This window comes from Podarcis filfolensis (assembly GCF_964270895.1).
Source record: "Podarcis filfolensis genome assembly, chromosome: 11".
Lineage (NCBI taxonomy): Eukaryota > Metazoa > Chordata > Lepidosauria > Squamata > Lacertidae > Podarcis > Podarcis filfolensis.
The window spans coordinates 33,309,553-33,337,047 of record NC_139613.1 but is presented as its reverse complement, the minus strand read 5'-3'; the positions used below and the strand labels follow the sequence as shown (position 1 = coordinate 33,337,047).

Genomic DNA, 27,495 nt, shown 5'->3' with positions numbered 1-27,495 from the left:
ACTCTAGAATGGATGCCCAAGTTGAAAATCCATGACACTCTCATAACGTGTAGAGGAGTCTCTTATGGCCTGTTCAGAAGCAGGAAGAAGGAAAGGATTGAGTATCTGCTTCCAAGAATTAAAAAACGGTACACACTTGACGAAATCAGTGTCCATGCCTTAGTACAAAATGCAGTTGGAGAACTGAAATACTGTACCTAGATCCTAAGGTTAAGTGTATGTTAGCAGTGGTTCAGTTGTGTTTCACATGCACTTTACCATCTGCACTTGCAATGGCCTTCACCATTGCAGGGAGGGCCTATTCTTTGCTTGTGAAAGGTCCCATGTTTGATCATGTAGCTATGCTAGTATCTGTGCCTGATATACTGGAGAACTGCCTGTAGTCAGAGTAGACAATAGATAGACCAATGGTATGACTCAGTTTAGGGCAGCTTCCAAAATACATATGGGTGCAATCATGAATTGAGGTGTCCATCTGATCACAGGAACACCAGGTCCTTCCAAGCTGCATCAGTCCTATGCACTCTGCCCCCGCCACCATCACCAGTATTGCAGACAGGGCCTGAGTTCATCACTCAGTTTGGCCTGACAGCTTTCACCAATGATAAAGGAAATTAACAGGGTAATCAGGACTCAGAAATGATTTGTAGGGGGGAAATATGATACCTGTTTAGCCATTTTTCTGGGCTTATAAGGAAAGAAGAACAAGGCCAGAAATGTATTTCCCAGGGAATAGAGGTTATGAAATGCTATTTTGATAGTCTAGAAAGGATTCATGTGCACATCAGCCAAAACATCTGATAGCAATTATACATTTATTTGGGCTGCAAAAGATTCTGAAAGCTTATAAGGAAATGCAGCTATGAAGGTCACTTTACCATAATGTATTTTTAAGGTCGTGACAGGTTGAAATTAGAAAGCAAGACCATTTCAGCACTGCACTACATTGGAGTCAATGACTGCAAAGCATTTCAGGTGCTCTTTTTCCAAATTGCCAGTGTTTGAGTGGTCCGGAAATACCAAATAGATCCCCTTATAAATTTGTATTTGATCTGTTCTGTGATTTTTGAGATGGATGCAAATTGAACATGGCAGCAGTCACTGGTAATTCTGGCAAAGAAGACAGATAGCGTGGCATAATGGACACATTCCGCTGGGAAACTTTCTGCACAAGCCCCATTGTAATGAAAAAGAAAGTATTATGGGAACAATTAAAAGGATGTTCATGGCAGTCAACCCAAGATTGGCCGAAGGGTTTCTGAGGTTCTACATATGTTTTCATATAGCACAAGATCATTGAAACAAGAGTTTTCCATTGACTTAACTGGCCTCAAGACAGATACAAAACTGCTTGCTCAAATGAAGTGCAGTTGAGAACCAGCTGCTTTACTCTATGCTTCTTAGGCAAATTGGTGCTATTTTATGATAACTTGTTTGCATATGTATTATCCATAAATAGAAAAGTACTGCAAGCCTGGCTTTTAGAGTGACGGGTATTCATGAACAAGCTTCTTTTCTCTTTATTGTAACGTAATGACTAGGTCATCCACACCTTTTCCAGTTGTCTGTCTGCCCCCTTTTCTATAAGCTCATTTTCCCACCTGTGTGTATCATTCCCTAGCCATATCCAGAAATGCTTTTTATATCCTCCCAATTCTTGCCACCTCACTCTGCCCTAGCATAGAGCTTGAACATTTAAAAGCTATAGGGAACAATCCACCTTTGTCTTAAGTGTAATCAAGCCTAGCTGAAATAAACTGGAGTTGCAAAGGAACACAGTTGTACATTTTTCCTACATGCATGGTAAACCAAGCATTCCCCTCAAATTCACTTTGATACGTGACCATGATGAAAGACTACACAAACCCTGCTGATCCTACAGAAAGGAAAGGAGGTGGGCAGGCGGCCATGTGTGTGGTTCTCCAAATCTCTTAGCACCCTGCCAGGTCAAGTGGCTTCACGCTAGCCTGTTCACTAAAGCGACTTGGAAATGGAATTATTGCATCCACTTTGACATAGGTTCATTTTGTAGACACTTACATGTGCCTGCTTGGGTCTTGGCAGGTATGAAATTCAAAATAATTATTTTTTAAAAACAGCTTGCCATTTTGTGTGTATGGTCTTGATTTTAGGGGAGCAGTGGTGATCTGAGACTGCTTTGTATTGTGTATCATTTACTATCCAAAATCTCCGGTTTCTACTACATAACGGCAAACTGTAAAATCCCAAGGCCCAAAGACACATAATGCAGCGCCTTTGTGGAAGCTAATCAGGTGTGAGCCTTCAGTGCCTGGGTGGGAGATGGTTTCCTGGGAACCCAATACATGCAACCTTGAGTTTGCTCATGGAAGAAAGGTGGGATAGAAATGAAATAAATAAAAAAAAGAAGTTGCTATTGGAGGCTTTGTGCAGCAATAAACTACACCCGGGCAACTCACTTCTAGGCTTTTTTGAATTTGAAGTAGCTCTTTGATTGCAAATGAATCACCCAGAAAGACTGAAATCTTCACTCTGTTGTGTAAGAGAAGAGCTGTTGACTTGGGTTGCAATTTCAGCCTATTTGCCCTTTTTATTTTTGTTTTTAAGTGAAGAGGGATTAGACTCTATTCACAGCTCACAAATTCCAAGAAGTTCCTGTCGCATCATCCCAGCATTTGGGCTCTGAGCTGTAAAGGGTGAATTTCATCCATTGTGTTTCTATACTTGGATACATAATTGTATGATATTTTAAATTACATGGTACATACGTTTCCTAAGAAACTAAGCCTTCATCATAACTCATGCGTCTTCCATTGCTGCGGTGTATGTGTTGAAAAACAGGCTCTTCTCCCCGACCCTCATGAGACAGGTTAAGTGTGGAAGCAGAAGAGATTTTTATTTTTCATTTTGGGTTAGAAGAAATTTCATGCCAGGGTTTTGCGACACAGCAATGACTCTCCCTATTTTTAGACTGGCTTCAGACATTCTAAAAGGGCAGCAGCAGAGGAAGCGCAAGTGAATTGCAATTTTTTGATAGATAGATAGATAGATAGATTCTTTATTGTCATTACACACGTGCAACATTGCACAAGTGCAACGAAATTGGATGCCATCCCTTAAAAACAACAAAAGCAAAACAACAACAACAACCCACAAACCACATTCCAGCCACACCCACACCCCCACCCATCAATCTCCCAAGTCACACTATCGAGTTACAGCATTCAAAAGGGCCACAGCTCTCGGGTAGAAACTGTTTTTCAGTCTATTTGTCCTTGACTTGATGTTTCTATATCTCCTGCCAGACGGCAGTAGTGCAAACAGACTGTATCCCGGGTGAGATGAATCCTGCAGGATGTTGTTTGCTTTCCTAAGACAACGGGAACCGTACAATTCTTCCAAGGATGGGAGAGGTTGACCAATAATCCTTTGTGCTGTGGTTATGACCTTCTGGAGCACCTTCCTCTCCCTAGCTGTACAACTGGAGAACCAAGCACAAATACAGTATGTAAGAATGCTCTCTATGGAGCCTCGGTAGAAGGACACCAGCAGTCTCTCACTCAGATTGTTCTTCTTTAAAAGTCTGAGGAAATAAATTCTCTGCTGGGCCTTCTTCACCAGAGCAGTGGTATTTGCGCTCCAAGTCATGCCCTGATCGATAGTTACTCCCAAAAACCTGAATTCCGCCACCCTCTCCACCCGTTCCCCATTGATATACAAGGGCTGAATGTCCGCCTTTTTTTTCCTGTAATCCACCACTAATTCCTTGGTCTTAGCCGTATTAAGAGCCAGATTGTTCTCTCCACACCAAACACAGAGCCGCTCCACCTCGTCCCGATAGGCGGACTCATCCCCTCCTGAAATGAGCCCTACCACCGTAGTGTCATCAGCAAACTTGATGATTTTGTTGCTGGAATAGATGGCTGTACAGTCATACGTATAGAGAGCATAGAGCAGGGGACTCAACACACAACCCTGTGGTGAGCCGGTGTTAAGGCTAAGGGCTGTGGACATATGTGACCCTACTCTAACCCTCTGAGAACGTTCTGACAAAAAATCCAAAACCCAGAGACAGGTGGAGTTGGAGAGTCCAATCGCCTCTAGCTTGGACACCAGTCTATGGGGGAGAATAGTGTTAAAAGCTGAGCTAAAATCCACAAACAGCAGCCTCACATAACTCCCCGGCTGCTCCAGATGGGACAGAGCAGCATGGAGAGTGGTGGTGATAGCGTCCTCTGTGGATCTATTTGCCCTGTATGCAAACTGGTAGTTGTCAAAAGTTGATGGAAGACAGGAAATAATATGACGGCGCACCAGTTTCTCAAAACACTTCATGATGATTGGAGTCAGTGCAACTGGTCTGTAGTCGTTCAAACTACTGATTGTGGATTTTTTGGGCAGAGGGACAATAGTTGACGACTTCAGGCAGGGTGGGACAATAGACTGGTGTAAGGACTTGTTGAAGATCTTAGTAAAGACCCTCGCCAGCTGATCCGCACAGCCCTTCAACACCTTTCCAGTGATGCCATCAGGTCCAGCCGCCTTCCTCGGATTCACCATCCTCAATACCTTTCTCACCTCATGCTCCTCTACCGTGAATGAGGGGCCCCTAAGGGCTGGTGGCTGTAATACCGGCGTCTCAGGTGGCTCCTTCTCGAAGCGAGCAAAGAAGAGGTTAAGCTCCTCCGCCAGCAAAGGGTCACCGTCGACAGCACCAAGGTTAGGTTTGTAGTTGGTAATGTGCTGAATCCCCTGCCACATCTGTCTTGTGTTGTTGCTCCTTAAATTATCCTCAATCCTCAGCCTATAATCCCGTTTTGCCTGTCGAATGCCCCTCTTCAAGTTTGCTCTTGCCACACTGTAAAGCTGCACCTCGCCTGACCTGAAAGCCCTGTTCCTTTCCCGCAACAGGCCCTGGACCTCTCTATTCATCCAGGGTTTCTGATTGGGATAAAACCGGATGGATTTGTTTACTGTGACAGTGTCTGTGCAGTGATTGATATAGCACAGAACTGCCGCCGTGTGCTCCTCCAGGTCTGAACGATCGAAAATATCCCAATTAGTTCTCTCAAAACAGTCCTGCAGCTGGTGAATAGCACCTTCAGGCCAGATTTTAACAGATTTTAATATTGTGGGAGCCCGTTTCCTGAGTGGGATATATGCAGGTACCAGGAACAAAGACATATGGTCGGACTGGCCCAAGTGTGGCAGCTGTAAAGCCCTATAGCCGTGATTTACATTCGATTAAACTTTATCTAGTGTCTTGTCCCCTCTTGTGGGACATTTCACATGCTGATAGAGCGTTGGGAGCACTGTTTTAAGTTCTACATGGTTGAAGTCTCCCGCAATGATGTGCACAGCTTCAGGATACTTGTCTTGCTGGCTGCTGATAAGGCTCTGCAGGCGTCCCAAAGCCAAGTTGGCATTGGCATCTGGTGGCACGTACACACCAGTTAACATAACAGCTGTAAACTCCCTAGGGAGATAGGCTGGTCTACATTTAACAGCCACATATTCCAAATCCGGTGAACAGTGACTGCCCACAGTCTTAGAATTATTGGACCAGCATTTGTTCACATATACGCACAGCCCCCCTCCTCTAGTTTTTCCGAAGTCCATGCCTCGGTCATGACGATGTACCACCCAGCCTTCCAACTGAATGGCTGTGTCTGGTATGGACGGTTGAAGCCATGTCTCAATGACAAATAAAACGCAGCAATCTTTTACAAGGCTGTTCTTTGCTGCCTGCAACCTCAATTCATCCATCTTGTTGGCAAGAGATCTCACATTGGCAAGAAAAATGCTGGGGAGTGGTGGTTTAGATGGACTCCTCTGTAATCTTACCAGGACGCCAGCCCGACAACCCCGCCTTTGCCTCCTGTCTCTACGCCGCCTTCGCCTCCTCCCTGGAGGCATAGTAATCCATGGAGAGCCCGGCGGCCTGGCTACTCCCACCGGAACGTTATCTAGGCGAAAATAATCAGCTCTTACAGCTTGTTCACACTGTAATCCGACCTTCAGAAGTTCCTGCCTGCTGTAAATCTTTCTTGCCCGGTCAGACATACTCGGACCAAGTAAAAATAATAAAAACAAAACAAAACGCTAAGGGAGAGCACTAAGCCGCAGCGTCTATGCGCGCCGCCATCTTGAACTGCCCTTTTGAGGTTAGAGGCACAAGAGTTAGTTTTTTCAGTGTGTCGAAAGCAGCCCGAGAGTCAAGGCTCGCCCCACTTCCATCTCTGTGAAATGGGTCTTGCAAGATTTGGTATTGTTTCTTAAAAAAAACCTGCAAAACTTGTTTGATAACAGAGAACACGAGAATCGCCTTTCAAATCACCATCAGCTCCCTAAAGAGCTATTGCAATTCTCCAGACTGGTATTGTAATGCTACTAGTAGTAATATTAATAATAATAATGACTTGTATTTAACAAGTCTGATTGGGGGTATAATTCAGCACCATCTGGAGAACACCCAAGTTGGCTACCCAAACCTAGGGGTCAACTATCTATATCCTCTATTGACCTCTGCTGTTTTGGTAGCTCCTGGCTAAGACAGAGTCAAGTTTATTAGGTTGCTTCCTATGAATGCACATGGAAACAGTTTCCGAGAGAAACTGGTTTCCTCAATGATAAAAACATTATCAGTAAGTGATGTGCATTGTTTTTTACAGCTACTGCTCTGTGGGCTTTGGTATCTTAGATTCCATTGATAGGGAATGTTCCCAGGAGAGTTTCATCTCCAAAAGTTCCTTCTTTCACATGCAGATGTATACTCAACTTGCAAAATGATTATACCTTATGAAGGACAAGAGGAATAACTTCTTTCTTACTGTCTGATAACTATATGACTACATTAAGGGAGGGGTGAAGTTCTGGATGTTGTGGGGGGAAGAGGGGAGCTGGAGCCCTTCCATTCCATTTTCCTCTTTCCTAAAGATTTTCCTTTTCCCCAAGTCACACCAAAGTAAATGGAAAGAAAAAATGGACTATATCAGCTGAATGGAGCAGGCTTACCAGCTGGTATAGCCAATTTCACTCCTAAAATAAATGGAAGAAGATGAGGGAGAAAAAGTAGTCACGCTTTTTAAAAAAATGGCGTCAGTGTAGATTTAGGTAAGTATTTGTCCTTTCAGCACATCTTTTTAGAATCAAAATTTCAAAATTGATCTGAGACTGAGTAAACATATATTGCTCATCATGGGCCTTCTTCTGTATGTACCTGTGAAAGTTGTTCTACACAGCATCCATGCATCAGTTGCAGCAGTGTTGGTCACACTGCTTCCAAGAAGTTTCCATGTAAATTGAAAAATACCATCAAAATTGCCAAATTTTGGGAAAGGCTGCTTTAGACCCAATGAAATGACAACAGCTAGGCTTGCTACAGGTTGGTCTAATCATGCAACTTCCATAGGACAGGCCATATTGTGCCTTCCATAGTTATTGCTATGGAATGCTCAAAAACAAAGCATATGAACCAGCTTATAAAGTAATGCTGTTTTGACACTTCTAATGCATTTCCATTCAGCCTGACAAAGATTTCTTTATAACTTGAAAGTCTGCACATACCAATCCCAACTGAAGTTGTGTTGTTGTTGTTATTGTTGTTGTTTTATGCTGGTTCTATCTTTGGATGTGATTTATTATTACTAAGAATTTTCAACTTCTGCATTAAGCATGAAATGCTTTGTACATATAAAAAAACAGTATATTTTAAAGCTATGGTAGAACTCCACTGGGAAAACATAACTTAAAATAAACAGTAAGTGCTGAGTGTACTTCAAGCTCTAGCATAGATTGTCATTTCTGTCTTGGTATATTTCCCCAATAAATGAGAGCAGGATATGGACCTAGTGCCTACCTTTGTAGGTTTTATAGAAAATCCATAACAAAACCATGATAATCGTCATCATCCTTGCAGTAATCCCTTAAGATAGTTTCGGTATCATTATCCTTGGTTGCAGGGGGAAAGCGTATTCCTAGGCCTGTATTACAGCTCTGGACTCACCACTATGTTCTTTTTAAATGAACAAATTTCTCCAGGGTCAAACACTTTCAGCTCTGTGACATCACAGATTCAATTCTTCCCAGAGGAAGAATTCACCTTTATCCTATTCGCTGAAGAGTTTTGATCCAATAGATGCCTCCACGGGTAGGATGGGAAAGTTGATTTTTGTCATTTTTCTTTTCCCCTACAGCAGCCACCACTACCTCCACTGTCAAAGATTGCCCAACCTTTTGGATCATATTTGTGGGGTGGGGATAACAGACAAAAAATGCTGCCTCCTGTCCACCTCTTCCTCCATCAACAGCTTTCTGTGAGCAGAGGTCCACTCATAGGAGCTTAGGAGCCAAGCCAATATGGTTTTTTTCACATATATGGGTTGCAGCCAATGTTAGTCCTAGACCCACTGAAATTAATGAACATGACTAAATTTAGGCCATTAATTTCAATGGACCTACTCTGAGTAGAATTTAGTTGGATACAACCCATTGTCTCCATGAGTATTGTTGTTGTTTTTTAAAATCTGTGTTTGTCCTGATACATTCATGGAGATCAAACAAAGTGAGTACATTTTGCAAAAAGAAGAAGAAAGAATACAATATACTTGTCCCTTTCATAAAGCTGATCATAATCCCAAGCTTCTAAGATTCTTGAGACCGAAGCAAAAAGCTTCCCTTTTGCATTCCTCACCCTTCTAATATTTCTCTGTAAAGTGAAGTCATCGTAATCAAGTGTCTTTGATCTACATTCTTCTATGACACCATATTAAGATGCCGCAAGTAAGCAATTACAATTTCAGTGAATGGAAGAAAGCTAAAAATTGAAACTTAATGAAACAGGGTTTTCTTTTAAACAGAACTGTGAGAGGAAAGACCTCTCCAGTCTTTCAATACAAAGGAAATGTAGAAATAGGAGATGGGTGTTTGGGGAGAAAATAAATATTAATTCACGATCCATTAAGCATTTTAAAAAGGCTTTTCTCAAAGTTCAATGCTGTGCAGATTTACTAGAGTAAGTCCCACTGTGTTCAACAGAACATACCCATGAGTTAGTCATACAGGATTGCTGCCTCAGAGGTTAAAAGCTTGCTGGTAGTGACATTTCATGTTTCTGACTCTTTTCTGTGTGCTTTTAACCAGTGGTTACAACATATTTGCACTAAATGTAGCATAAGTGTTCTCTGAGACTGTTGTGCCTCCTTACTATTCTTGTCTTTTGTTTCCTCCTCCCCCCTTCCTCTTGTACAGGCTGTTCCACCACCTAACTTTGAGATGCCAGTTTCTATCCCAGTGTCCAACCACAACAGCTTGGTATACAGCAACCCTGTAAGCTCATTGGGTAACCCCAACCTGTTGCCTCTGGCCCACCCTTCCTTACAGCGGAATAGCATGTCTCCTGGTGTGACACACCGGCCACCGAGTGCAGGAAACACAGGTAAGGCACTACCCAATCCTATTTCTTCACTTTTAAGTTTGGAAGAGTGCTGTAGCTTAGTGGTAGAGTATCTGCTTTGCTTTCGGAATAGCCCAGGTTAAATCCCTGCCATCTCCAGGTTGGACGAAGAGAGACTCGTGTCTGAAATCCTGAAGAATTGCTGCCAGGTGGAGTGCACCAGGGTCTTCAGTTGTTTGTGGACTACAACTCCCATCATCCCTTGCTAGCAGAACCAGTGGTCAGAGATGATGGGAACTGTAGTCCAAAAACAGCTGGAAACCCAAGTTTGGGAAACCCTGGTATAGACAGTACTGAGATCATTTCTCAGAATTTTCATTTAAAAAGAAGTAAAGGTAAATTCTAAAAAGAGCTAAATCCTTTGTGAAATTAAAGATAATTAATATAAAGAAGACAATGTTTTTAATATGAAGAGAATTAATGGACTCAAGCTACTGGGAATGTTTGTGTGACACCCAACTAAACGAATGAATATTCATGTGGTAACTTGTTCACAAACATGAAGTAAAATGGTTCTCTTTAGAAAGTGCCTATAGGCTTCTGACAATAAATCTTTTTTACCCTACTGTTGTCCTGTTAAAGACTTTCAAAAAGTAGGCTCTGAATCTAGGCCCATTTGTCGTCATGTCATTAAAAAGCTACACATCTTCTTTCATAGAAGAAAAAACTGGGAAATGAGTTGGAAGTAGCGGGAGAGGTTAATCCTTGCTGGCAAAATAGGTCATTTGACTCCTCAGTTAAGAGGCTAAAAGCAGCCTTTGTGATAATGTGTCAGGTCATTAGAATCTCACTGATGGTGATGTATTGTTTGAACTCCTGGCTTGTTTGTCTCACTGTACAAGCAAGACGTTGCCATCCACCCAGGTGTAGGATCACCTGTAAGTCGGATAAATAAGGATTAGGATCCTTCACTCTGTCTGATTGAAGCAGAGTCAGCCTTAAACGTGTTGACCTCAGAAAAGTCAAGCAAGATCTCCACCGTAAGGAAGGTAGTAGAAAAAACAAGCCATTGATGCTTGCGAAAATACCAAGAACGTCATGCAAAAATACACCACCATTTGTTGGAAAGGTGTTAAGGGAAGTACTTCCAGTATGTCTTTGTAAGACTTTGACAACACAGGATTTGCTCCCTGTTGTTCCTGATATCATGCACTCCGGTCATGCAGGAGTCTGATTATGCCATTAGGGGGTGTAATGCGATTCACAGTACACATGCAAAACACTTGAGTCCCCTAAAGAGCTGTTTGGATCCTAACCCTAATGTGCAGCTGGCATCCTAAAGTGTCATAACTGTGCATTTTATGGGACTGGGAAACATGAGCAAAGGAAGCTGCCCATCTAACTCAGCACTGTCAATTTGATAGGCAGCAGTTCTCCAAGGTTTCAGGCCAAAGCCTTTCCCATCCCTGGTACCTGATATGCTTTTAAAAAAGGCAGAACAAAAACAAAATATTGAAATGTCTTGCATTTCAGGGTGTTGGACTAGATGACCCTTGTGTCCCTTCCAGCTCTAAGATTATGTAACTCTATGAGGGATTGAAGCTGGGATTTTCTATAGTCACTGGGCAGGGAGGTTTCCTAGCACTGAGCAGTCCTGCAACAGGTTGTCCCTTGTACTCTTGTGGGTGCTCAGGGTTCCAAGGCTGAAGACATCACCTTAGGTATGTCATGGCATTGTAAAGAGCCATCTCATATGTATAATTGGTGGTTGCTTGACATTATCACTGCATTTGCACCACCTGAGTGTTAATTTGCTAGACTGGAAAAGTTGTGAGTGGCATGTAGATTATGAAGCAGCAGCGAACCAGCCTCACATTGGCACCAGGGCTGCTGTGGGCCCGCTGAGCCTTGCCAAGCCTGATGCTGCTCACTGCAGCATAATTTCTTGCTTCTTATTTAAAAATAAATAAATAAAACATTTTGGAGTTATCAGGGGTAGCTGCCCAGACCTAAACACAGTTATGGATGCACATGTTATTTTGAAAGTAAAAATACTAATTTGGGCACCTGTTTTTGCCATTATTTTTAACAGCACCCTTTTCTGTAACAAAATATTACTTATTCTGAAGTAAATGGGTTTATCATCAGGCAAGAGAAGCAACAAACTCCATTTTACTCTTGCTGTCAAGATGATGTTAAAGTTTAAGCAAATATGAAATATAAACCATCAGTTGCTCAGGGTATTATTGCTATTATTATTGACAGAATGTCTGTGCAGTTCGAGAGGAAATGGGTCTGCTTATACGTATGTAGATAGAAGTTGGCATGGCTCAAGCAGCCTGATCTTTATAAGTACCCTGGTGGTAGGAACTCTGCTAGGGTTTGCATTGCTTTGAGGAGCAGGCTGTAATTTCTGTTTGACCTTTGTGGTTTCTTTCAGCTCCTCTCTCCATTTGACTATTTTATTTGTCTTCTCCTAGGTGGCCTGATGGGTGGGGACCTCACAACCGGTGCAGGCACCAGTGCAGGTAAACAGAGGAGTGTTTTATGTCCCCTTTTAAAATGGTTGTAGACTCCACAACAGAGAGCTAGCATGAAGCTGGTCTTAAAATAACTCTATATAATTTCATTAGGAGCAGAATTAGGTTAACCCTGGATGCTTCTGAAAATCCTACTCCCAAGAGCCTTCTCGATATTAAACTTCCCAATTTCCGTGCATTTAAAGACTTCCTGTTGCTGTTGTTTTAAAAGACTTCTAATGTACTGTCACGGAGACTCTCGTTACCAAGAGTTCCCATCAGGCGTCACCTACGGTAATCAGAGGACCCTTTCACAAATCCCTCACTGAAGCTGTCACATACCACTGTGTGGCGGGAAAGAAAAGGGGGGTGATTCAGGAATGGTTCTTGGGCCTACTCCATTGTTCTCATACTACGTTAGAGCAGAAATCATGATTGTGCTTACGCCACTGATTAAAAGGTGACTCGTGAAACTGGGTCCAAAGAATGCAAGTTTGAGTTACCTAACCTTTTTATCCAAGTAAATGCTTGGATTCTGCGCTAATCGCTCCCATGTTTCAGCTTTTAAAAGCCATGGAGGCTGGTGATGTCTCATTGGATGTGGCAGCATTAAAACCTCTGAAATAGCATAGAAATTTTGACATCGCATCAACATTATGCAGTTTGTGGCTGCAGAATTTGTGATGCTTTTTATGAATGTAATTTATTGTTGATTTTATGCTTTTTACTGCCGTGTGTGCGTGCGCTGTTTTTTAAAAAAGTTTGTTTCTACAGTCACTTAAGTATAGAGAGTGTAGAAAGCATGATAATCTTCATTGTTAGTTTCCCCCACTTTTCTTGATTCTGTTAACCAAGTTCTGTTTCATGTTGATGATATCTGTTTGAAGCATGTTACTAAGATTCTTGACCTTTTATGTTAGAGAAACTTAAAAACTGCAGAGTAATAAGATAGGAATGGAACTTGATTGACCTACTAATGAGTGTCCTCTGCTGGTTTGTTAAAGCATAGCATTCTCCGCCCCCCGCCCCCCTGCTCATAGGAAAGTGACAAGAATGAATTTTTGGTCTTTGGGAGAGGGTAACTTTCATGAATTGAAATGGAGATTTCTCTACATACAGAATTCGTTTAAATATCACCAGTTTTGTTGACTTGAAAGACAGTTGGCGGGAGAGACTTCTCTTGACAACTAGAAAATGAGAGAAATTCTATTTTAAAAGTGTAAACTATATTATTGACTGGAGAATTTGATTTTTTTTTAAATTAAAAGTCCTGATGGCTCCTTCCTGTGGAAGAGTAGTGTTTATATGAACAGATAAAAAGTGTGATTGTGCCCAGAATCCTGGTTCCTTTTGTGTTTAGACCTTATTGCAGATGTGCATTCTTCATGTCTTAAATTTGGAGCAGTAAGAAGAGTCATTTGCTGTAGGGCAGAAAGGAAGAGGAGAGGTCATTACGAGGTTGAAACGTCTGCCACAGTGGCATCATTCAACAATGGTTCTATTTTGGAGAGTCCCCTCTCCCTCTTAAATATCAAAAGTTCTTTGTTGACCATTTTTTCTTGAGGAACAGAGGCCCATGTGTACATCGCCATTGCCATCTTAGAAGCGGATAGGGTGATCTTATGGATCAATTTGCCAGGGTATACAGTCTTTGTCAAATTAGAAGTTCATGCATTTGCATTTTTCCTGTTGCACCTAAAAATAGCCAGTTTGCAACAAAGGAAGAAGAATGTAGTTGTTTTTGAGTTTTACTACTGTAATTATAAAAAGAAGCAACTTTTGATTGCTAACATAAGGGCATCAGTTCCTGCATTACTTTAACAAATTACACCGTAATGCGAAGATGGGAAACAGGAAAAAAAAAAACTACGTAGGTTAGATGTACCCATGTTTTCAAAAGGCTGCTATTTTGTTGGTTTGGAACGTTTGATATAATAATTGTGAAATTATCCACAACTTTACCTTGGGAACCTACCCAAGACATAAATAGAGCCTGGAAATAGTGACTACTTTTTTATTATCCCAAGCAATTAAATACCAGTAGTGGTATTTTTAACTAAAACCAAGGTTATCTCAGGTTTGCTAGAGTACATTTGTTCAAAACTTTTCTCCAGTTGGGTAGCTTATGCCATGTGACCATCACAACTGCCAACAAAATGAGAGTGGACTTCCTATTTAGTAGTGTTGCTAAGCTATAAATAAAGCCACGGGTTTGGCAACTTTCTTTGAAACAAGAAACTTGTGATTGAAAGGAAAGAATAAGAACTCTTTGACCTTAAGCCATCATGTTTTAAAACAATCCTATAGTTACATTCTTCATCTTAACACTCAACTAAGAGAAAAAAACAACTGGCAATTAACCTTTAAAATTTAAAATATTAGTTTGCTTTGTTTTTAAAGGGGCACACACATTGAAATGAGGCATAATCCTTTTCAAATTTGGGCAATAGGTTAAGAAGTATATATCAAGTATTGAAATGGGTTTTGAACTCTGACTATTATCTGGCCTATAATTTTCTTAATAACAGAATATTAGAATTAAATCTCAGGGGGAAACTCAACATATCAAATGAATAACACATTTTGTAAATGTATTGTGCGTGTTCCCATTTCAAATGTGTTATTGGCTCCAAAGAGGCTATCCTGATCCCATTAAAGTCATTTATACCAACTCAAACAGTTCAGGGAACTGAGACTGTATTAATTTCTACTACTCTAAAGTAATACTACAACTTTCACTATGACCGACATTTTATCTAATTGAACATATTTTATCTAATTGTTTTCATATTTGTCATGTTGAACAGAATATTATCTGACTGCCTCCCACCTCCCTTTTGCACTAGTGCACATTTTAAAATGGCAGTCCTCAACTTAATTTACCATAAAATCATGAGGAGCTGCTACTACTTTGTCTGACATTTGGCTCACTAGATGTCTGGCAGTGGAGATGGCAATGCCATCATTTTCACATCATGCTAAGCTAAACCATAGTAAAGGTAAAGGGACCCCTGACCATTAGGTCCAGTCGTGACCGACTCTGGGGTTGCAGCGCTCATCTCGCTTTATTGGCCGAGGGGCCGGCATTTGTCCACAGACAGCTTCCAGGTCATGTGGCCAACATGACTAAGCCGCTTCTGGCGAACCAGAGCAGTGCACAGAAACGCTGTTTACCTTCCCGCCGGAGCGCTACCTATTTGTCTACTTGCACTTTGACGTGCTTTCAAACTGCTAGGTTGGCAGGAGCTGGGACCGAGCAACGGGAGCTCACCCCGTCGCGGGGATTCGAACCGCCGACCTTCTGATCAGCAAGTTCTGGGCTCTGTGGTTTAACCCACAGCGCCACCCGCGTCCCTCTAAGCTAAACCATAGCTTAGTGCAAACTTTCTAGCTCCTGAGGAGGAGGCTGTGGCTGCTTTGCTCCTCCTGGGACTTTCTAGGTAAGCACAGAGCAGCAGCTAATCAAGGTTTGGTTTAGTGTGTTGTCCAAGCACAGGATTGTGGTTAAGGTCTCTCCTTCTTACTCGTGGTCTGTAGCCAAACTTTGGCTAAGCTACCATCCTGTGCTGACCTAAAAAGCCTGAGGAGGAACAAAGCTGGTGCAAGCAACTCTCCTGGAGCAAGTCTCACTTACTCCCAAATAAAGGTGAGTAGTTACATTCTACTGTTACACAGTGCTGTAGGGCTCACCACCAGCGCCATGCAAACATCTTAGAATCTAAATCTTAGATGCTGCAAGCCCTGTACTGGCTATGGGTTGCAACATTCCCATGGAGGAGGAGACAGGTGGTAATTGTCCCTAACACTCTAGCTGCAAAAGGGCTTTTTGCCAAGTTAATGGGCTTTTGGATCCTTGAGGGTTACTATAGTGTTAAGTTGCAGTAACCCTCTTCATGGAAGCTGATGACCCCTTCCCATTTCCAGATATGAAATGAAAGGGTAATCTGCATGTTTAGTAAGTATGGACACGTGTGTGTGTGTGTGTGTGTGTGTGTGTGTGTGTTTCTCTGGTGCATTCTTTATTTTTCAGTGCCTCCCTCTTCAAATAAGTTTTTAGAAACTAATGTACAAAATGTCCCATAAATGATCTTTGTGTTCTGCAAACTGCATCTGATAAAATTGCATTCTACACCTGCCCTTACATAGAAAATAACCACAAAAATCTGCCAGGAAAAAAGCCTTAAAAATCAGAGAGAGAGAGAGAGAGAGAGAGAGAGAGAGAGAGAGAGAGAGAGAGAGAAGGCAAAGGCAAACATTAAGCTAACTAGAAAAGACTTCCTGTAAATTAAATAAATCAGATATTTTCAACAAGGCAGCAGGTACTCAAAATACTCCCCTGGCCACCTACTCCTTGAAAGTCCATCACCTTTACCACATATGTGAAGTGAAGTGATAGGCAGGAAGTGCCTGGCAGCAACAGATGCCGTATAAAAGCTTCCTCTTGGAATTGTAAGCTCAACATGACAGTGATTGTCAGACTTGGCCAGCTTTAAGCATTGGGCCTCTTAGCTAGATTATATCTTGTTAGCATTACACTACTCATTTTGCTGCTTTTGGTCACACGTTGGCCGGCTATCAATTTATTATACATTTCTGCTAGCATTTCAAACTAAATACAAATGAAGGTAATAGCTATTTATAATTTATGGGTCTCTAGGCCGGAAGAATTCTGGGCATGTTTTCAAAATAACATAACTTAAAGGAATGATTTGCAAAATGAAAAAAAGAAAAAGAAGGCAATATGCCCAAATAAGCTTATACCAAACAGGCACAGTATGAAGCAAGTAGTAGTGAGACTCTGAGCAGGTCCTAAAATAACATGAGGCACCCAAAACTCATAAACATCAATGCTATGTACACCTAGTTCCCCTTTGTGCCTTGGCAATGCCAATCTAAGCAAACACGCGCACACACATACACATGTGCCACTGGTAGGCAACCTAATATTATTAGTTGCATTCCACATTCCTTTAGCTCTGACAGTGTGCTACATGCTGTACAGAATGTGATTATTTGCCTCCAGATGGTGCTTTAGTGGCTTTCAGATATGCCCTGGTCACTGGGATGTCACACAGAATAATGTGAATGTCATTGCAACCCTGTACATGTCTCCTGGAAAATAAGCTCACTTGAGTTCAGTGGGGCTTAGCTGGCAGGTAAGTGAGTGTAGGGTTGCAGCCAAAATGTAAACACTAGCTGCAAGGATACGATCAAAAATGCAACCATCTCAAAAAGCTTTCGCAAATACAGCATCTCCAAACACGATGGATGCCAGAGTCAACACATATTGGCAAAATAAGTACCAACCCCACGTTGCCCTCAATTTTTTATACCACAAATGTTCTGGTATATTTTTGTCCGTGTTCGTTGCACTATTATTGCCTTCTGGCAGCAGTAATGTGATTGCACTGGGCAAGCATCGCAACCAACTAATAAAACAAAATAAATCCACCCCTAACGCTTTGTCATTATGTTGTGAACTTGCTGCAAAATACAGCCACCATTTCACACCAGTCTGCAGTCGGCCCCTCATTTACTCAGGTGTGCCTGGTCAGTGTTCTGAAATCCATTTTGCACCTGGAACTGCAGGTGACCCATGGCATCTGGCTGGCCACTGTGGAAACAGAATGCCAGACTAGATGGACTTTGGCTCTGAACCAGCAGCACTCTGCTTATGCTCTGGTGGAGGAAGAGGAGTGCGGAGGGAGCGCATCGCCCCCAGCAGCGCAATCCCGGTGGGGTGCCATCGCAGCTGCCCCCCTGCCCGTGCTGGGCGCCACGCCCCCACAGGTGGTGTGCCACACCCCCAGGATGCACGTCAGGCCCCTGTGGGTGGTGCACCACGCCCCTTGATGCACGCCAGCCCTGCCCCCGCCTGCTCTCCGCCCCCCGGTGCCGGAGCATGAAGCTCCGCCACTGTGCTTATGTTATTAAGAGAGCTGTTTCCAGCTCTATCTGATGATGAAGCCTAGCTTGTCCCTCAGATGAGGCAACCATCTTTCATGGCTTCATAAGTCTACCAGTTGTAATTTGCCAGTATTGGTGGGTTCCTACTGAAGCCTGCAGATGATGGTGAAGCTTCACTACTTTCAAGGATGTCCATTTCTGTGAGGACCAGTTTTATATCAGTGTGCCAGAGTCTGTGTTGGCTGCCAGTAACTTTCCAAGTATAATTGAAGGTTCCAGCAAAAACAGCCTGCGGGGAGCATTGATAGTTTCTGCTTCGGGAAAATGTGGCCTTTGCCATCTCTTTCAGCATTGTTTGCCTTAATATCATTCTCTTTTTAAAAGTGTTCCCAGTCTTACCTTCTCTCTAATTTACAATGTCTCAATATTTACCTTGGTACAATGATGGATTGAAAGAGTAAAATCATTGCACCAACTCTGAGAATCCCTCCTATTAAATGAGTCATAGAAGCTGCTAGTCTTTTCAAGGTGATTTTTTTTTTTTAAGGATGATTGACTTTTTCCCTTAAATAACAAGCAATTAAGTTTATTCTTATTGGGAACCCACAGTTAAATAAAAAACTTTTGAGTTGCTGCAGTCTGTCCTCTCCATGTGCTGGTGCCAAGATGATTGTGGTGTGTTTTCTCTCTGCACACAGCAATCTGTCCTTTTATTCAGAGAGGGAGAGTACAAGGAAGCATTGCAAATCAGCAAACATCTGGATTTCATGCATACCCTTGAGTATTGAAAGAGATAGTTGATGCCTTCTGGATACTTGGCTGCAGCTGTGTGTTTGCTCCAGAATGAAAAGCAAGCCATGCATTTAACTCCTTGGAACAAGAAGTCCAGATTTTGCTCCATGCACTATTGAGTTAAAACAATCCTTTCCCTTTAACTTTTCACATGAATTCTCTTTAAATCACTTTGGCTGCTTGATGTCCACATGCTTTGCAAGCGGATTAGCCTCTTGATAGTTGCCGAAGCTTTGACTTTGAGAAAAGTAAATAGATAGAAATCGAGAAGAACCACACTTTGGGCCCATCCAGGTGTCCTTTTTTAATTGTGCATCCATAATGATTTGTGTTCATTATGGTATTGGGGTGGATATACAGTACATGATCCCACTTTAAGTATTGTTTGTACCTGCAAAAGTTTCAGGATGAGCATACTACCGTATTTTTCGCCCTATAGGACGCACCGTCCCATAAGGCGCACCTAGTTTTTTGGGGGGAAATAAAGGGGGGAAATTATTTTTCCCCCAGGCGCGGGGCTGGGGCGGGGGAGGCCCGAGCTTCCCCTGACCCCGGCCCCCAAACAGGCAGCTCTCTGCAAGCCGTGGGAGCCCAGCACTGGCTCCCGCTGCTTGCTGAGAGGTCCACGAAGCCTGGAGAGCGAGAGGGGTCTCATGCCCACCGACCCCTCTCGCTCTCCAGGGTTCAGCGAAAGCCTGCATTCGCCCCATAGGACGCACACACATTTCCCCTTCATTTTTGGAGGGGAAAAAGTGTGTCCTATAGGGCGAAAAATACGGTACTTTGTATGCAATAAGTGTATGTCCCAGAGCTTGCTGCTGAAATTCCTGTAACTTTTAACGCTGCCTATTGAGGGAGGGGGGCTATTTTTGTTTCTCTATAGCACAGAATTGCCTCTCCAGATAGCAATATGCAGTAACATTGGGGAAGCATCACAGAACAACTAATAAAGCAGAATGATGTGTGGATGGTCCAGTACAAATCCACTACTACCTTGGTATAATAATAATAATAATAATAATAATAATAATAATAATTTTTATTTATACCCCGCCCTCCCCAGCCAAGGCCGGGCTCAGAGGGGCTTACAAGCAATAAGAACAGCTTAGTTTATGAACAACTTGTATGAATAACACTGCAAACCCGGAAGTAGGTGTTTTGGTTTGTGAACTTTGCCTTGAAATACGAACATGTTCCACTTCTTGTTGAGTGTGTTCCGTTTGTAAATTGAGTCCCCCGCTGCTATGGGAAAGCACGCCTTGGTTTAAGAACGCTTTGGTTTAAGAACGAACTTCCGGAACGGATTAAGTTTGTAAATCAAGATGCCACTGTTATGCACTATTATTGTGCCAATGACATGTTGCGCAATATACACACACACACCAAAAAACAAACAACACCATTCTGGAGGAGCTCTTTACTTTTAGTTTCTGTTTGACCAGGGTTGCCTCCAAACTGTGATTATTTTGCCAGAGCCATGCTTGCTGGGATTTGTAGTTCAGCAACATTTGGTGGGCCAAAGGTTCACCACTCCTGTCCTGTATCATGTAGATGCCATCATCTCTATGCAGTATGATAAGTTTTGTTGGGTTATAGGACCACTTAAAGCCATGGCAAAGTTCCTTTGGTGTCTTGCTCCATGAGACCAACCACACAGTATAGCAACAGCTCTAACCTTGAAGAAGGGGGAAACACAATGTTCACACTTTATGGCCATGCTCTATTTGATGTTAATTTTGGTCTAGGACAACAGCTCAGAAAACAAATATCTGAGAGAGGCAATTGATTTCCAGCCACAGATGGAGGTAAATGAATAGCCCTCTATAGAAAGAAGAAGGGAAAAAAGCTTTCAGGTAGTCAAATGGGGATAAGTGCAAGGCAATGATCTACAGAATTGCAATGCATTCCCCTTGATGCTTCCCCAAAGGGGAAGTTGTATTTTCCAGGAAGGTGTTTGGTCAAATTAGCTTTTCTTTTTCTTTTTTCTTGTTTGATTTAACACTCTAGGAAAGTTAAGCTACCACCACCACCCCGCCCCACACTAGAGAGAGATAGGGAGAGTTAATGTAATTTGCTTTCTGTGTGAAAATTGCATCTGTTGAGGGGTGGGGGCCCACGGAGCAGATCAGATATGGATTCATCACCTGCATAATTGCTTTGCTGGATTCAAGCCCATCCCAGGACAGGCCGTCTGCACTTGGCAACTGTTGTTGGATTCTGTTGCTAATGAAAGTGTGGGAAGTTTGAGAAGCAGCAGCAAAATCTCACCGTGGATTGATTCCTTCCCAACTCTTTATTGTTATGCTTGTGGTCTCTGCAACCTTTTGAACTTGGAAAGTAATGGCAGTGATATTTATTTATTTATTTATTTATTTATTTATTTATTTATTTATTTCATCTATTTCACATGTAATGCTTTGAAGAAGAGGCTGGGGGCTCTTTGTAGATTTTCTTCTAGGGGCCTCGTGCCAATGGTGAGAATGGCCAGAGGCAAAAGTGGGAATTCCCGAATAAACACCAACAATAATAACAAAGAGAGGTATGTTTATCAACAAAGGAGAAGTTCACATATATTTTTAGTATGCTAATTTTTTTAGTACCCCTGTTTTTTAATATCCTTTTTTTTTTTAGTATCCTTTCTCTGTTCTTTCTAATCTGGGGGGAAATATTTTATACCACTTCTAAATATTTTACTTGGAACTTATGGGTGGGGTTCCCCTAACCAGCCCTATCAGCAAAAACCCTTCTCAATAACTTCACTTGCACAATGGGGCTTCCCCCACTGTTCACGCCCTGCATGCTCTCCACACACCCTTGAAATTGGCTCTGGGAGGGTCAGGAGAAACCCCAGGGTAGGCAGGAATTGTTCCATACTTGTGAGGATGGAGTGTTTGGAAGAGTGAGATGTTGAATCCCCACCACCCCAAAGACCTGAAAAATCCTTTTACGCACTCCCTGATTTGTTGTTTTGCAATGATGTGTTAATATTCTTACGGATGTGGGCTTTTATTTGCATCAACACTTTTTGATTCTGTTAGTTTTGATTTGTGTGTGTGTGTGTGTGTGTGTGCGTATTACAGTTTCCCCCTGTGGTTCTAAACATCCTTGAGATATGATGGGTTTGGGAAAGTTTTTTAAGTGTGTGTTTAGGGTACAGTGGTACCTCGAGTTACAAACGCCTCAGGTTACAAACGCTTCAGGATACAAACTCCACTAACCGGGAAGAGTTACCTCGAGTTGAGAACTTTGCCCCAGGATGAGAACAGAAATCGTGTGCCGGTGGTGCAGCAGCAGCAAGAGACCCCATTAGCGAAAGTACGCCTCTAGTTAAGAACAGTTTCAGGTTAAGAACGGACCTCTGGAACAAATTAAGTTCGTAACTAGAGGTACCACTGTGGAAGGGAGAATCAGACTGCTGTGTGCCCCATCCATCTTCTGACATCTGTGCACAGAACAGTATTCCAGCAGGCTCTCCACATGATCAGGAACCCCAGTTGTGCAAAGTTTCCCATGACACATCAGCTCCCCTTTTCAGATGCTGCACTAAATGTCAAGGGCAGGCTCAGCAGGTGTGGTCCTCCTCTGTGCCTCATTTCTGTAAAGGACTCCAGTTTATAGGAATGGCAAGGGCTCTAAAAAGCAAGGTGAGCACTGAACAGAGAGCACCTGTCACTGTGGCAAACCTCTGCTTCTGCGCCCACACATTCAGTATCCAGTGCTACAAACCTGAGTCTTACACATCTAGCAAGGATTCTTAAAGCATGCATACTCAAGACTCATATCATTCACACAGCCCTTTGGATGGAGGAGAAATTTGATTCTGTTCACATTTCAAGGCAAGTTTACCTGATTCGCACTTTTCCGAAAAAATGCATGAACCAAAAATGCAGCAATCTTTTGCACTTCTCTGAATTTTGCAAAGCAGTTCTCCAGCCAAGTAACTTGTACAAAAATGCAGATAGTGGAGTAAAAGTCTGAATGGAAAATGCATATGTTAGTAAAAAAAAAAACCCTAACATGCAAAATTGCATCATGTTAGGAGAAACTGCTTTGAAAAAAAACAGTTATTATAGGCAAAATACATGTGTTAAGAATGCTGATGAATGTTCACAATGACTTCCTTTTAAAAAAAAGATGCAAACTGATCCAGAAATGTGGAGAACTGAATAGTGGACAGATGAGAAACTTAGAGAAACCAAAATTGGCTGATTTGACCATCCTACCCAACCCCCACAAATGGCTTCCATATAAATAGAGCTTGTTACCTGCCCATATAGCAGATGCAGGGAACTGTGGGTCTTGCATAAGCTGCACAGAGTAATGTGAGCCATGTCATGCCTTCCTTTTGGAAGCACCTAATTGGAAGTGTCAGAACCTCCCAACTGAGCTTACACTTAACCGTAAAGCCTAACCATGCGGTAAAACTACAATCCCTTACTGTAGGACTGCAGCATTCAATCAGTTGACCTTGATGTTTTAAGCCTTTTAAGGCTATGGCCATTAAAAAAAAAAGAAGAGTCAGATGTGGACATCAGCATGTAATACTTCTAAGTGGCTTGTTTAATTAATTAAAATGCTATTGCTGAGTTGACTGGCCGTGGGGCGGGGAGCTCCTAGGTAAACAAGATAATGTGATAGGTATAGTACAAAACAGTTTTGCTGAAGTGGAAACAAATAAATCAATGCAATTAGTAGCAGAGAATATAGGAAACACATGTTTTCCTGCATTACAGCAATATATTTGCCATCCCCCCCAATCAGATACCATTAAGAAACTATAAAGCATAAATTTCATAGCCTATGATTGCAAAACTGATAGTAGTATTGACTGCAACATCCATTCCTCACAAAAAAAAAAACTCCAGGATCCTGATTCTGCACTTTATGCATGGCAAAAATATTACTTTGCTTTCAAATGCTTCCTTCCCTGCAAAAATCTGTTCTGTCTTCTCAGTCTCTGTGTAGTACAGCACTGGGTTGACCATGGCAGCCCCCTTATTCCCCAGTCGGCAGTGCAGATGGGTGCATCTATATAAAGAGAAACTGCATACAGTACTGTGCAGGAGCTAACAGGCAGTGAGAGACAGTGTGGTTTGGAAGTGCTGGATGCACTGAATGTTATCACCAGAATTCATTCGTTTCATTGGCTCTTGCCCATACATGGAAAAGCTTTAGTTCACTGGTAGAGCTCTTGCATGCAAGATAGCCCAGGCTCCTGGCAGCTCCTGGTAGGGCTTTGAGAGGCAGTCAAACAAGCAGCGCTTAAGCAGGGGCTATACTGAATTAAGAAGATGCAGGCCATTGATGCTAAATTTTCCCTTTTTTGAACTCCTGGGCCACAGGTAAACCGTATAGAAAAGCAATTTGTGCAATGATTTAAAAAAAAAATGGGACCTGCAACAAAACATTTCATTGTGAAGTTCCCCTGTTCAGGTTTCCAGTCACTCCATTCCATCCACCACCAGCCCTCTCTGATATTCCACTCCTGCCTCCAACAGCCAGCCACCATTCCGAGCCCACTGAGCATGCTCAGTCCCCATTTAGCTGCTTTGGGGGTTTCCCCCTACCTGTAGGTTGGTTGGTTCTTCTAAGAAACTTTTTTTGTAATCTGACAGCCTTGGGGTTTCCCCAAGCCTGCAAGTGCTTCCTTCTTGTGTGCGTTTCAACAACATAAGAACTGACACTGTTAGTAAAAGAAGAAAAAGAAAAATGGTGTGGGAATCAAAAGTTACTTCTAAAGATTTTCTCTCTCCTTGTTTCCACTTGGGTTTCCTTTGCTATTTGCACTTAGCCAAGGTAATGTACTATGAAATGCTTAACAGATGTAACATGTGAGTAGAAAGCTTCAATTAGCTTCTTGGGGAATGGGGTGGGTGGCGATGAAGCTGGATTGTAGACTCAGAAGTTTCATGCTTTTCTGGCTTTCCTTTTTGATTTTGCGAGTCAACACATTATTTATTATATGTATGTTTATTTTTTTGATGCAACTTAGTTTAAAAAATCAAAAACCTTCTAAGATTTATATTCTGTCTTGTCATCCAGGGAATTCAACTTGGCATGCATGGGGGTTACTACTTTTCCCCCATAGCAAACCCTGTGCCCAGTGCGACCTGAAAGCCAATGTGGCTCATCTCCCTACTCACCTGTGTGCCTTAGGGGGCGAAGAATTCTCTGTCTCCATGCAATGGGATGGGGAGGGAGTTTCCATATAAAATGTAAATACCCCTTCTCCTGCCCAGCCTCCCTTCACTCAATTTCCAAGGATGCTGAGAGTTCTTTTCATATTAACTCTGGGCCCTCTCTATCTGGCCTCCAGGACTCTCCCCAAACCTCTTCTTCTCAGCCCTGCTGCACCCCTTCCCTGAGTGCTTTTGCAAGGCTGGAAGTTGTCCTTGAACTACAGTAATGCTGCTTACTTGCCTGAGAAGAAGAACAGCTTGTTGAATCAGGCCACCTGGCCCAGCAGTGGCTGACCAGATGCCTGTTGGGAGCCTGCAAGCTAGAAATGAGCGCAACTCTGCCCACCAGCAGTTTGCTGCAACTAGTTTTCAGAGGAAGAGTGTGTTGGGATACTGCCAGGGAGACAAAGGCCATCATGGTTCCACGTCGCCTCCGGACGATCCATCTATCTCCCGTAGATACAGTATCAGTCAATTAGCGACACGAGCCTCAGAAATAACATGCCACATTCCAAGGCTGGTGCACGCTCTTTCAGCAGAGTTCGCACAGCAAAAGATGCACTCAGGAGAGCATTATTTACAACTTTATTCAGTGTTGGTCAGAACAAAGAAAAACATGACTGCCTGCTTCGATGTTCAGGCGCAGAGAGAGAAACAAAAGCAATATACGAAAACATAAACTTCCTGTGAACAGGAAATACGCAGGCTGTGACACAACAACCTGCTCCCTTCTTAAGGTGGAACGGAAATATCCTAACAGAGTGCCTCCGACAATAGGTTTGAAAAACAGCTATTGTGGCTAGTGGCCTAAACAGAGAGATCTGTGTGTGTCTAAATGTCTGAATTGCTTGAATGACAGTAGAGTCACATGTATTGTGACAAGAGTCATACCTGTTGCCCCACCTCCTTTTTTGCTCTGGCCACGCCTGCCACTGGTTGCCTGAAAAAGCTTCCCTACTCCTGGCCCCCCTGGCCGAGAGCCTTCCTAAATACATCACATTTATTTTATTTATTTATTACCTTTATATACAACCTATATCTTCCAAAGATCTGGAGGTGGTGTAGATTGTTTTCCTTCTCCCCATTTTCTCCTCACAGCAACCTTGTAAGGTAGGTTAGGCTAAGAGATGGTGATTGGCCCAAGGCCAATCAGTGAGCTTTATGGCTGATGAGGGGGGATTTGAACCCTGGATATTATAGATAATATATCTCAATATAGATACATTCATTATCTATATTGTTTCACTCAGAGTAGTAAGGAAGCTTTTTAAAGAAATTACATTTTTTTGAATTTTTTTTATCAAGTTAGGCATCTCTGTACAAATGGGGGGTGGTGGTGTCCTGTCAACAAAGTTCACCCTGCTCATTTATTTAACAAAACGTCCTTTTCAAAGCTCTGACTGTTTCCCCTGAAATGAGGAGAGCAGAAGCAGTGACCAAAAAAGAAGAAGGAGGTGTTAGACAACATTCCATTTCTTTTCTCCCGCTGCAGTGACTTTGGTTCGTACAAAGGGCTCCCAGGGCATTCCGGGAGAAAGTGGTTATTTGCTGCAGCGCTACACTCAGCAAGAAATAAACTATCTGTAAACACAATTTGCTCAATAAAGTCAATAAAGCCAAAAGCAAGTTCTTGTAAGGGTCTAGGAAAGGAGTAGTTTGCACTTAAAGCACCTTGGCTGAGGAAGACTATAAATTCACACCTCCTGACACATGCCCTTTGGAAACTTGTGCTTCCTCTGTTTTTGTTGTCATTATTGAGTGCAAGTGATACCCATAAATGTTGAGTGTGTGTGTGTGTGTGTGTGTGTATTCTGTTTCAGTAAATGTACAGCTTTTTAATCGAATGAAAATGCAACGCAAACTCAGCCAAGATCTCATCTGGTCTTCATTTTCTCCTAATTTATAATCAGGAAATCCATTCGTACAGGGCATATAATTTTTGCGCTTTCTAGTGGCTTGTGGAACGTACCGTTCTGCACACAGTCACATTTAAATTGATAACCGTCCAGGCAAAGTGTAATTTTAAAGTACAGGCTAAAGGAAGGGTTTGATCTCTATATTAGAAGGGCTGCTCCAATTTTGTTGCTGCTGGGTTTTCCCTTGAGTTGTTTTGCCTCTGAATTTAACCAAGACCTTCTTCTTCTCCAGTGCATTTGACTAAAGCTGCCTCAGTAGAGGCCAAAGCTTTCAGCGTACAGAGGAGGATGCGGTTTAAGCATCCAGATTAAATGCAGGCTCTCCTTAGCTGCAGGCCACATGCATGTATTCATCACTGATTTCCAAATGACGGGTTTGTATGTCATTGGTTTAGAGTCCACAGCCTTACATTCCGGGACCCATATTCTGCCAAAAGCATAACAATTTGGTGGCTGGAAGGAGAAACAGTCATTATATGGCTCCAAATTGCTAGCTGGCACAATGTGCCAAGAACAGCAGAAATCCGCTGGTAAGGAGAAGATTGCAGTCGCTCTTTAAAATAATTTGATGTTCTAAAAATACAAATGCAGGAAATGTCATCACGTTTCAAAATATTTTACATTAGTAGGTAAATACATAAAGAGTTGCGTGATTGGTGTTTCTAAGTGGCACCGTCTCTAAATGATAGGAAAGCATTCCTGGTGTTGCGTTTTTGTATTAAATAAATTGCTTTGATTTGAAGTAAATCATTTGTAGAAAAGAACACACCCCCCGCACCCCACTCCATTTCCCTTCCTTAAAATAACAA

At 42.4% G+C, this 27,495-nt stretch overlaps 1 protein-coding gene across 31 annotated transcripts in view; it reads left to right on the top strand.

Moving 5' to 3' along the window:
- Positions 1-27,495, top strand: part of MEF2C (myocyte enhancer factor 2C) — a 164,641-nt gene that overhangs the window by 114,878 nt on the left and 22,268 nt on the right. For all 31 annotated transcript variants that reach the window (XM_083576970.1, XM_083576988.1, XM_083576976.1 and 28 more), the window contains 2 exons: positions 9,229-9,415; positions 11,854-11,901. In XM_083576970.1, coding sequence (XP_083433096.1) covers positions 9,229-9,415; positions 11,854-11,901 — 235 coding nt within the window. The remainder of the gene's footprint in view (positions 1-9,228; positions 9,416-11,853; positions 11,902-27,495) is intronic.